This window comes from Xiphophorus couchianus, chromosome 8 (assembly GCF_001444195.1).
Source record: "Xiphophorus couchianus chromosome 8, X_couchianus-1.0, whole genome shotgun sequence".
NCBI lineage: Eukaryota > Metazoa > Chordata > Actinopteri > Cyprinodontiformes > Poeciliidae > Xiphophorus > Xiphophorus couchianus.
In genome coordinates, this window is record NC_040235.1 from 23,198,158 (window position 1) to 23,211,137 (window position 12,980).

The 12,980-nt window shown below is 37.6% G+C and overlaps 1 protein-coding gene across 4 annotated transcripts in view; it reads left to right on the forward strand.

Moving 5' to 3' along the window:
• The window catches only part of LOC114149464 (netrin receptor UNC5D-like), a 240,771-nt gene that overhangs the window by 130,287 nt on the left and 97,504 nt on the right, over window positions 1–12,980 (forward strand). For all 4 annotated transcript variants that reach the window (XR_003596509.1, XM_028025356.1, XM_028025353.1 and 1 more), the window contains exon 2: window positions 2,031–2,237. Coding sequence is in view for 3 of the 4 variants with exons in the window: in XM_028025356.1 (XP_027881157.1) it covers window positions 2,031–2,237 (207 nt within the window). In the remaining variant the exon portion in view is untranslated. The remainder of the gene's footprint in view (window positions 1–2,030; window positions 2,238–12,980) is intronic.

The following is a 12,980-nucleotide window of genomic DNA, read 5'->3' on the forward strand; positions in this document are numbered from 1 at the left end:
TTAAATGGGAATATGTTCATCACTGCAAACATAGAGCTGCACAATATTTAAAAAATCACAGTCGTCATCTTAATGATATGCCTACTATTGCAGTTTCAAAGGACTACTTTGATGCAGTATTCGGGAGGATGTTACATTTCAAGTGTAATCCATTTATGCTTCATATGCAAGTAACACACCATATTTATTGAGACACCCATCCAAATCATTGAATTTATTTGTTGCAATCACTCTCATGGCCAGAGGCGCCGTGTCATGTAAAATGCTTCTATAAACTCTTATGAACAGAAAGGTTGCTGTAAGGGGTTCTGCAACTTAAGGCATATTACTGTGATAAGATGGCACCTGTGGAATAGACTCCTTTGTGAAATGTTCTTGCAACTACAAATTCCCTTGACTTCTCTGTGTGCCGTCATTACATACTGGGAAAAGCAAATGCTGAATCACCAACTGTGTGTAAAGTCAATGGTTTCAGTCAATAGCTTCAGTCTTTTCAGGTTACAGCGAAAGCAATAGGTAAAGAGTTTGATAAAAAAAAAAAAAGAAAAATTGCCAAGGAGGTGTATTATACCTTACATCACCAAGTGTAGTGTCAAACCTCAGATGCAATTAAGTGAAGCCTGGCACCACTGGACTCTATCAATCATGCCTCTCTGGGTGTTTTCACACCTGATAGTCCAGTAGAGACGGTTCGATTGGGGACAAAAATTGCAACATTTGTTACATTTTCAGCTGGTGTTGCTGCTGTTCTCTTTCACACTGCTTTGTGTCAAATGATCCAAATCCTTGAAAAACCTGTTCCTCCCTCACATGTGGTGAAGCTGCACCAAGAACCACTGAAATGAAAGACAAGAAAATCTCTGATGAAGACATGAGTGCAACTTCTTTCTTTGTGAAAAGTAAGCAAAAACCGAGCAGAGTCAGATTTTAGTGGTTGTAGGATTTCTCTTTTGTTGTTGGTAAAAGACCACAAGCAAATTTCCAGCTAACAATAAACTCACAAGTTTGTTTTCTTTATATTCAACCAGAATGCCTTGCGCTATAGTCAGCTTCCCGCTAGAGGTTTCTAGTCTGCTTGGCATTCACATACTGTATGTATTTGAACCATACCAGAGTTCACTTCAACCAAACCGGGACCTAGATTTTTAGGCAGACCGGAGTTTGCATTTTTTGGTCTGCATCAGCGTGCGATGGCTCATTCACACCTCCCCAAATGTACCAGACTTTATAGGCAAACGAACTAGAATCTGATTAAAGTGGATTGAACAGGGCTAGAGTGAATCTGCCTTCTGTCTGACAATATGATGAACAAGTCTTTGTTTGGAAGTTACTAATGGTGTGAATTTTGGTGGAGCTTTTGGCTTGGCACTATTTGTCAAGGAAACAACTTGAGTCCTTACTTTTAGTGAAAGGAACACTTAATGCTGCAGCAAAGAGGCTTAGAAAAAATCTCCAAATGACCATTTTCAGTTTTGAAATGTCTGTGCATCAGTGGCTAAACCAAGGCACTGGACTTTGTTTTGTCAAAACCTTAGGAGTTATTTGTATGGGTGACATGTCCAAAATTTTGTGCTTCGTTTAGTAACGTGTGAGTTTGTTTGGAGAAAGTTGACTGGGATGCACAAAGCCCTGACTTCAAACCAATCGAGAAAGCAGGCCAACTCATTTGGGGCAACTGTGGTTCAGTGGGAAGAGTACCGTAGTTGTCTTGTAGCTGTTGATGGCTGCACATCCCTGGTGCACATCTCTTGTTCTGCCCACGTTGTGAATGTGCTCTATTGGACTGAGATCTTGTGACTGCAGAGGCCTTTTGAGGGACAAGACCACACAATCATGGCGAGAAATAAAAATGGAGTTCTGGACTGTAATACTGTTTCATCAAAAGATAACTACATGTTGGCACTTTGGAGAAAACCATATCTGAAACCAATTGTTTTACTACCAGAAATAAACAAGTATAGCATCCGATGCATTTTGTTTATGGATTCCATTTCACTCTTCTTTTCTTTTCATTTCTTTTCCCCCTTCAGGTCCCAGAGGTGAAGCCCTGCAACATGGCCAGTCTGGGACCCTGCCGCGGTTCTTGGAGGAGCCCGTCGATGCCTACATCATCAAGAGCAACCCCATCAAGCTCAGGTGTCAGGCCCGGCCCGCGCTCCAAATCTTCTTCAAGTGCAACGGTGAATGGGTTCACCAGAGCCAGCACATGTCCCAAGAGCACACTGACATCGTGACAGGTATTTTAACCTTAATGAACACATGATGTGTGGGTCAAGGATAAGCAAGGCAGCCGTGTAGAAATTGGCTGGTTGATGCATAGTCTCAACAGTCCAAAAATGAAAAAAGCCTTACACACTCCTTTATTTGGCGTTTCATTTGTGGGCAATGTAAGAGCAAAAAGTAGCCAAGAGCTTGCAGGGTTGAATTAATTTGCTGTGCATTTAGAAGCACCACTGTCTGCTGCAGGTTGGTCTCTACTGTTCACATCCTCTTCCAGCAGTTCTCTCAGCATTCACTGTGAAACCTCTGCAAGTGGTTCACAATACGCCTACATGTCTGATGTTAAATCCACCAATAAGGGACATGAGTCACCCAGCAGACTCACACTGAAGTAAACACCCCATGCCCATAGAATAACAGTGGGGTCTGCACCCCACTCAGTCATATAATCCACTTTCATGCTCATTCCCAACCACTGAATTACTTTGATAAATATTGTCCTCTATGGTCATCTCAACCTTCGCCTGCACTTTCAAGCCCACCTAACCTGTTCTCCATTTGCACTTCTGTACCTGTTCCACTTGTACTGTCTCTTTTTAAATAGCACATAATGTGTATGCCAGAGGCACTTGGTGTGCTGAGGCTTGAATGTAGTTCCTTGCAAGTCACTTTAGATAAAAGCATCTGCTAACTGAATGAATGCAAATTCCAGGTTGAAATCCAGCAAAAAGGAGTAAAAAAAAAAAAAGAAGAAGGCAGAAGGGCTTTGTAATTTTTCAGCAGATTTTTTATTTGGATTTTAGATTAGGACTCTTTGAGTGTTGATTTCTACCGCTTTCTTCTGTTTCTACCTTGCACCCAAACTGATGAATAATGTATGGAGAAGACCAAGAATGAGCCCAGGGCTTTGTCTAAGGTTAGGAGGAAATTGTGTGGAAGTTTAACATATCACCTTTTTTGTCTTATTTTCCTCTAAAACCAATCTGAGAATGGATTTTGGCATCCAGAACAAAAGTTGATAATAATATCGTAACGTACTGGCATTCATGTAAAGTCACGCCTTTGTAATTGTATGATGATGACATTTTCAGTTATTAGCCTTTTCCGATGTGGCCTCATGACAATGTTCACAAAATACTTTTCCCATTACGCCACGTGTCACAATTCATCTAAACTAAAGTGACGTTTGAGCCAACTTGTTTAGTTTTAGCATGAGACTTTGAACTCCCTATGATTCCTGTAAGTGATGCAACTTGCTGAAACGCTGCTGCTGCTGTTGTTGTTGTTGTTGTCTTAACTTCAAGTGAATCCATTAAAACCACAAGGAAAATGGTTCCTCTTCGAGTCCTTGGACTGTTTTTGTTGCATCATCCCAAAGAGGGAGGGGGATGGGAGAAAGAATCCTCTCATGTTTATACATCAAACTAAAAAACATAAACATTTCCAACAATTCACTGGAGTTGTAATTGTGTCTTTCCGTGTGATAAGTTAGATAAGGTACAATAAAGTTCCTTTTTTGTAAAATAAAATCCAGTTTGACAGTAGTTTGTTGTTTGGTCCTTTTGTATGCTTACATGAAAAGAATACTAAATGCAGTTAATTTCAAAGGTATCCATTCGACTTGAACTTTCTCACATTTTCACATGTCACAACTAATGTATTTTCTTGTGATTTTATGTGTAGGAAGTAGTACACAATTGTGAAGAAGAGGAAAACGTCTGCACCTTCAATGTTTATTCAAGTAGAAATCTGAAAAGGGTTGCATGTACTTGTAGGCAGCCCAGGTTGAGGCTTTGAAGAACACAATTTCTCTCAGAAACTACATATTGTAAAAAGGTAATTTGTTGTTATTGCAATAAAAAATCAGCCCAAATATCAAAGGGGAAATACGAGTTTGAGTTTTAGGAGATTAAGGTTGTTTTCTTGCTGAAATGTGAAACTCAAATCTGATCCTTCTGTTCTCACAGTATGATGCTGCCACCACCATGTTTCACAATGGAGATAAACTGTCCAGTTTTGTGCCTCCACATGTTTTTTTTTTTTATATTAGCCAACAGATCCTTCTTGTTTGGATTTGTAGCTTTACTAAAAATGTTCAGCTTCAGTCTTGTCTGAGGAGAGCCCTTTCTTCCACACATTTACTGTGCTCCCTACATGGCTTGTGGCAAATTGCGAAGTCGGCTTATTGTGGCTACCTCTCAACTATAAGGCTTTATTCTTGCTACTCTTGCGTAAAAAGCACTTTTATGGAGTTCACAACCGATAGCTTTATCGTCTACAGATTCCCTCACCTGGTATTTTCTGTTTTTTCAGAGTTGCCATGGGCCTCTTGTTTGCTTCTGATCAATACTCTCCTTGCCCAGCCTGTGAATTTAGTTGTTAGTTGCCATGTATTGGTAGGTTGTCTGTGTCTAGGCCTGTTGTAATAAGCAGTAGCTCAATTAATTGCGTTCTAAATTAGAACAAGCTTGATCATTTCCATTTGCATGATTGTTTTTTTTTTTATCATCTCTAGCTATTTCAAAGTCTGGATGACAAAATGCTTCAGTCTGACTCATTGGTCTCAAGCAGCCCATTTTTTTAAGGGACATTTTATTTTTAGAGACTTTGGTATCCATTTTATTCTTTGTTTTTGGTTGTTTTGTTAATTTTTGGGGATTTTTAAAATTTCTTCCAGTACCAATGTTAAATGTTCTGTTGAAATTAAAGTTTATTGATCTTTGAGAGGCTGTATTTGCATTTCCATTACCAATATATCACTTAAACAGTCTCAAAACAATATCATTTATTGGAATAACTTCTGGGACAACTTATCGTCCCGCAAAATCTTTTATTGTGCAAAGCCTAGTTCTGCCATGCTGTTTGTATTTTAGGATATTGAACAATGCTCCATGAGATGCTTAAAGCTTAAAATATTGTTTATAAGATAACCCTGCTTTAAATCTCTACAACTTTATGACTTGTTGGTTCTTTGCTCATTGTGGTGTTTTTGTGTTCTCAAACCAACTACTGCACTGAATTTATATATGAATTTAAGGTAAAAAGAAGCCAAACCTATGCAACACTTTACATGAATTTGCTAAGAATTTTGAAAACTGTTCTTCCACTACTTGCACCCAATTTTAGGTTTAGACTATTAAACTACGACAAACTAAAGTGCATTGTTTTGATGAAACAAAAAGCAGAAAAGCTAAAGGAGTATGGATACTGTCATGAGGCGTTACAAGGACACTCGTTTATTTATTTATTTTTTTCAGTTTTGATGTCCGTTCAGGATTACCTCCGTTTTTTGCACCACTTCCTTTGCTGCTGTTATTTGTGCAACAGTGTTAATGGTTCACTTAAAAGACAGCAGCGAGCAATAGCTCCCACCAGAATTAACAATGGACCTCCACAGTTTTACTGCCTCTAGTGTTGTTTCATAGCTTTACTTCCATCTGGCTCCATGTCGACATTCATACAGTTTCCTCTGGGAGAGATGCAGGAAGGGGAAAGCGGCTGTGCAGGAGTGTATCTCATAACCTAACAAGCTCTGTTGGGATCTGGACTTTGTCAGGATGTATCCCTTTAGCCGCAGCACGCAGGAGAATTGAACAGGATAGATTTCAAATTAATGTATTTTTTTTATCAGTCCTTAGTACATGCGAGTGTTAGCAAAGAAAAAAAATGTGATTCTGTCAAAGAAATTGAGTTTATGAGCTGTTCCCAGCAAGTGCTCAAGGCTGTTTTCTGTCACTTTAAGACAAGCTGAAAGGGTAAAAAAAAAAAAGGGCTAAAGAAGGGCGGCTCTTGCAAAGTTAGAATTTAAACCCTACATTATGTGCAGAGGCAGTCTGTAGCGTCGTAAATTATTTTACCAGTGGAGGCGATTGCATATTTCTTACATGCCAGCTGAATGCATTTTAGGACCTTTGCTCTACCTTTAGTACAGCTATGATTTGATTAAAGTAGCTCGATTAAAATGTGTATTTTGATAAGAAATAACTGAAAATCGATGTCACATCCATACATTACTTTCACTATGTCTTCCCTATGTGCACTCTGAATCTTTGTAGGAGATCATCGTGCATGGAAACATTTTATCTTCTCATACAGTAGCTTGTATCCTCTGTGAAACTGTCTTGATGTTTAGAAATGCCTTTGAAATGCCAACCTGCAGAATTACAACGTTTCATTTTCAGAAAGTGTTCAATAGTACAGCTGAAAACAATAACTGTAGACTCATCTTTGCAAAGGATTTGACACTAAGGTGGGAAGATGTGATCACATAACTAAATACGTAACAAATCATAATTTTTTATTATCAAAAATACTAATAGTAATAATAATAATAACATATGGTGCTGATGTTTTTTATTATTAATAGACAAAAAAATAAAACCAGAAACCCTAACCTGCCTGTATTGTAAAACAGTAAGATCAAAGCTTCTTCAAAAGGAGAGGCGGACAAGAACAGAGAGTACCGAGGCCTAGAGGAAGCGGAGAAAAAAAACCAGCTGTTCTTTCAATATTTAATTTTTTGAAATTATTTGCCAGGACCTCTCCAGAAGTCTTGACTATCTTTAGATGCATGAAGGAGCGAGTTGATTCAAAGCTCGAGATCTCACATAGAAACTACCCCCAGACACCAGGGAGGGAGCCTGTCTCAGAGTCTGGCTGTTTCATTTTATAAAAGACCCGACATCAAACTCCGTCTGTCAGTCCCTCCTTCTCCTTTACACTGTTAGTCTGTCTACTCCCAGGGAATCAGTGAGATACAGTAATATGAATAATAATAATAATAATAATAATAATTTTTTTTTTTAAAAAAACACTATTCTCAAGTAATTTAGAGGAAAAAAAATAACAATAAAATGCTAACCACCACAATGTGATAATGATGAAACATCTTTAATTCTTATTTCAAGACTACCCCAAGTATTGGTTGTGATTATGCCATGCTAAGAATGTAATGTTTTGTTTGATCTATTTTATATTAAGCTAATGAAATGCTACATTTTGTCTTGATTTTGTTAACATGATCATCGCTACTTGTTAACGGTCGTCTTGGCCTACATAACTTCCTCCTCATCCTGTTACAAAAGTGTTCTTTGATCTTGCTCAGCTTTAATGTAAGTGGTTCTTTATTAGCTCATTGTCTCTGTTATGTAAACAGTGCAAGAGCAGTGGAAGAGTTTGAGAAATAGTTTATGAGAGTGGCAAAATTAATATGTATGCGCCAGTGTATTTATGGATGCAAAGCTCAGAGATTTCATTTTTCAGCTCTTTATCTTTGGATATTTTCAATATATATGTTGCTGGTTGTTGAATTAGTGAAATGAAATTTGCATTTCCATATTAAAACTGACTAACATCACTGCATGAGCAGTTATTCGACTAGTGTGTTTAAGAAATGTGTCCTAACACTCGGCTCTAGAACCAGAAAGACACACACAAAAAAAAATCCAGGATTTATTGAGACAATACCTGTCAGCAAATTTTGACCGTGACCATGACTGTGATCGGTTCAACAGCTCACTGATGTGTTGTGTTTCGGCCCTTTTTTCCTGGCCGTTGGTGCTTCTTTATGATCGACCTGAAGGATCAGGCTCTGGCCTGCTGACAGGATGCAGGCTCACCTTACTGCAAAGAGCCGTAACAAACCAAACGTAGCAGCACAAAATATGGTGTGAAAAACTGGAAATAAACTATGCTGATGCTATAAATATATACAAAATATAACAATTATTTGAGGGTATATAGTCAAATTGTTAAAAGATGGATGAAAATCAAGCTAACCATACCAGATGCTTTGCAGTTTATTGAACCTAGTCTTCTACATCGGAGACAAAGCATTTTATGCTCAATAAAAATTACATGGTTTACTTAAGAAGTGGTCAAGAAATATGTCCTTCTTAATCCTGTTCTCCTGTTTGCATACAAACATCTTTTACACACCTTCACACACCATGAAAGTCCCCAACACCTCTCTTGTGTTTCTTTTGTTAATGGATAATTCTGCATTTATCCATTAATGCCGAATTAATAACTTGAACTGTTTCACATTTGGTCACATTACAATGTTTTTTATAAGGAGTTTTAAAACAATCTGGAGAGCTTGTTGTACCTAAGTGCTAGCCTATGTTCCATATTTTACCCCAAGATATTGTCCAGTGTAACCAATCTGTAAATAATCTACATAGCTATCTAGTTATCTATCTATTTTACTAGCTATATATACCATATATATATAAATACATGTGTGATTACTATACTATATTATTATAGTATAATATACTATACTATAAACTATACTATATTATTATACATATGTGAGTACTGTGTGATTTATATGTACATATATACAATATGTATATATGTATATATATATTGTGCTGATGACAGAAAGTGGAGTCAAATGTTTCACAATGTCATCTAAAATCAGTTGCAAGAAAAAAAAAGGAAATTGTTGGAACAATAGTGTATGAAAAGACTTCACTTTTTTGTAATTGGGTAAAAAAAAAAATCCTGTTAATTTTTTTTTCTCCTTCATTACATCACTTCACACAGAGATGGGCTCCAAAATAAACACAAAGTGCTCTTCAGGTGTAACAGAGGAATATCTGAAAAGTCTTTCTGCATTATACCTCAAAGGATTCTGTAAAGAAGGAAATGTTCCCGCATTGATTCCAATATCACTTGATTTTTAAGAACACTAGAGATGGCCAATCCTTGACAGCCCACACTTGGATGTTACTGCACACTCAGAGAGCACTCTTCCTTTTCCAAGTAGAAAATGGCTTTAAATCAGATAACTTTCTTCGTATATTATTAAAAAACACAAAGGACAAGTAAAATGTGTGTCCATGCCACAGCAAATGAAGGTAAGTGTAGCTTCTGTTTTAGGTTTATGTTTGGCAGTAGTTGAAGTATTTTTAAGATAAATTCCCTAAAAACATATATAGAACATTGTAGTAATAAAAATACACAATAGAAAAGCAAATAAAAGCTACACTGGACTCCTCAGACAACCAAATATTCATTTTGGGCAGGCCTCCAGTCGCCAGCAGGTTAGTTAAGCAACCTTTAAATGCCAGCAGAGACAAAAACTGAAAGTACAACTGGATATTCTCAGGAGAACGTCCCCAGTAAGCTTCAAGGAGTCCCTCAACTCGCTTTATGTCTGCTTCATGCTGGCTGAGAAAGGAGAGTTTGTGTTTTTGTCTGTTGTCTTAATCAATTCATGAATATACCCTTTCTTTGTTGACCTCAATCCCTTTTACATTTTCTTCTCATTACATTTTGGCAGAAATATCTCTTTAAATCTGAATTTTAGCCCGGATGCCAAAGCATCTCATGGCCACTGAAGCGTGCTTTTGGTCTTAATGAGGATTATTGAGCATTTCTCAGTTTTTGGTTTTGTTTCGTTTTTTTCTTCCACAACCTGTGTCAACTTGTAGAGCATTATGAGCCTCTGGTGTGAAAATAAATACCCTTTGTCCACTGAAACACAACTTGTTCCTCATCCAGCTTCGTCTGTATTAGGCTGTATAGAGCAGCTATAGATCAGTACAAGCTATTATAGTGGGGCTCAGTTGGTGGAATGGCCCCAGGGTTCTGGAGTGAGCAGGGGGCTGTAGTTATTAAAGCAGCAACCTGTGAATTAAATGGAGACAGACAAAACAACAGATGCCTTAACACTGTTTGACCAGAGGGTTTAAGGCAGAGGACAAAAACCATGGATATCCAAAGGCTGCAAGGGAGACATATGGAGCTTTACCATTATATGTTGTGTATTTATTTCCCCCTTTCAGAACACAGTGACAAAAATACAAAGACATGTTGTGAAAAGGACATATATGACCATCTGATGTTGAAATACACAGTACGTACATATAGTGGACGTAAAAGATGTACACTGCCCATTTAAAGCACCAGGTTTCTGCTGCGTAAACATGTGAAACAATGATGAATCATTTCTAGACATCTTCCATGTTTACTGTGAAATATTCTGCACAATTCAACTAAAACAGGAGAAATACTTAATAGCACAAATCATTTCAAGAGTGTACACACACTTTAGTTCAGCGACTCATCATGGTCTCATTACATCACATATTTTACACTTTTTCTAGATCCACTGTGCAAAGCTGACATTGATTGTTTATATGTTTTTCATCCTGCATAATGTGTTGCAGATTAATAAGATGTTTCATACCTGTAAGCTAATCTTCTGTGACTTAATGCCTCAGCTTTGCATGAACAGGAACTGTCAACATGGTGTGACTCTTGGTTTCTTAAAATCTGTCAGATCCTTTTAGAAACATGTCATCTTTTGAGATTTTTTCAGATTCCAAAAGTTTTTCGTCTCTAAATCATGTCAGTGTACTTTAAATTGATCTTGCCCTGTGTTGGAATGGTGACCGGTCTTTTTGCCAATGACCACTGCAGGTACACACCAGCTCCTGTGGACAATGAATAGATTGATTCAAAAAACAAATTCAAAGTAAAGCTCGCGCTCTCAACAACTTGGTCTGTGTAGACTGTATCTATTTAAAGCAGCATGCTGCAGTGCATGTAACTCAACACGCACCACTTCTGACAAAGCAATCACTGCTGCAACGTTAGAGGTTGACGGTACTGTCTTCTCCTGACTTGTGCTTCCTGTATTTCATGGATAGACTCTAGAATATGTTGCGCTCAGCAGAAAGCTGGCTGACTGAATGTGATTGCCATGTAATTAATTTTATGATATACCATTAGTTAAATCTTTGGTAAACTAGCTAAAAATGTAATATGAAAATAAACCAATTCACTTTTCATTTTAAAAGACTGTTTTCATTTGGATTTGTTAACATCATGCAGTCATTGTACCTGATAATTTTCTAAATTTCAATCCTTTACTTTTACTTTTTGAACTTTTACTTCACAAGGTAAACGTTGGTCTCAATGCATTAGATAAGCATGAGTATGAAATAGGTTGCAGAGATCCTAAGATCTTCCAGGCCTCACTAGCATAATGTCATCAGGGGGATACAGTTTGTTCCTAATCCAACATTAAAATATGGATTAGAAATTTTAAAAATGAGGGATCTTCAAAAAGATTTGCAAGTGCCCCCGAACTCCCGCCAGTGTTGCACAAATTCCACATTCTTCAGGAGCTCAGGGTGGATTCTCATCCTTTCTTTGACTTTGACGCCGCTAAGTTGTTTAAGTACATCAGTTCCACTGCGAAGTCAGTCCCCATGAATTTCCTGTGTGATCCTCTGTGTGATTTCATTACATAGTCATCAGCTCGGCTGCTCACCGCCTCATCTAGCTCATCACCGGATGGTTATCTCAACTCAACTTCATGGCTTAGCCAAATGTCTGGCATAGAAAGTTGCAATTTGATGAAATGATTACACGGCCTGATGACTGGTGCCAATGACCAAAAATAACAGACAAAATTATTTTTAAAAAAAACAAACAGTTTTTGAATACAATAATCTCATTCGTCCCTCACTTGTTCCTCCCAGAGAACATTTGTGTGTCAACATCACGGTAACAGGGAAATGAAAACACACAAATACACACTAAATAATTATAATACACACTATTATAATATAAGTACTAATAGTAAAAATAAAAATAATTGGACAATCTAATCAAAGCCCCATACTTCCACAAGGGAAAAACAATCTGACTCTTATCTTGTTTACTGTTTTGCAAAACAGGGAAGTGACACTTTTATTATTTGAATGTTTCTGAATCGGTGCTTGATTGCCTTCAGCATATTGGTTTTGCTATCAATACGACAATAAAAATGGTGCTAAAACTGAGGATTTGGTTGTGTTTTTCTACTCTTTATTAAGACGTACCATAACTGATACTGAATAGTTTTGCTAGTATAAGTGTTGAGTTTGAAATACCCTAGGGCAAACATATCCAAATTAGTTTAATCACCCATAAAGCAAAGTACCGTAGGAAAGTTTAGTTCTCAGCCAGTTCACTTTTAAAATGTCCCGAACTTAAATAACCTTCCGTTAGTCAAAGGAGGAGGAAACAATTCAGAGTACGTTGCATTGCCATTTTATGCTTTCCTTTGTCCATTTCATATCCATAAATAAACAACCGTGTGCCAGCTTATTTTTCTTTAAAGGTAAGTATTTTATTGAATAATGAAACTAGACAGTGGGCTGCATTTGGGATAGTTTTTGTCACTGTTACCTTGCAGCAAAAATATCCTTTATCTTAAATACTAGACGGGAGTCTTTTTGCATGGAGTTTACATGTTCTCTCTGTGCATATATGAGATTCTCTCTGCGTACTCCAGCTTTCCCCCACATTACAAAATAATTTTTTTGCTAGGTGAACTGAACTCTGATACTTGTGCCATCCAGCCTTACAAGAATAAGCAAGTATAGACAATGGATGAAAGCGTGTACTGCATATTATATTGCGGCATCTATATTCCACTGAGCGGCATAGCATGGGTCAATGCGCTTCGGTACATTTTGTTGTTTCAGTTGTAAAATGTCTCCCATACAACCAATTCTTACCACAAGTTTCCTGAGTTCCCTTGAACTGTAGGCTCAAAGGACGATGGTACGCTACGGTTATGGTGGAGCTACTGTCATCACACGAAACAGTTCGTTTACTGGGGAGAGAAAAACTACATTTATTATGACCACAACGAGGCACGTGCGTCACGTTTCTTGATCCACTAGTATGACACTACGTTAGCTATTTGGGTTTAACTCCACCTACCCTGTGAGAGGCTAACTGGTAATGGTAACACT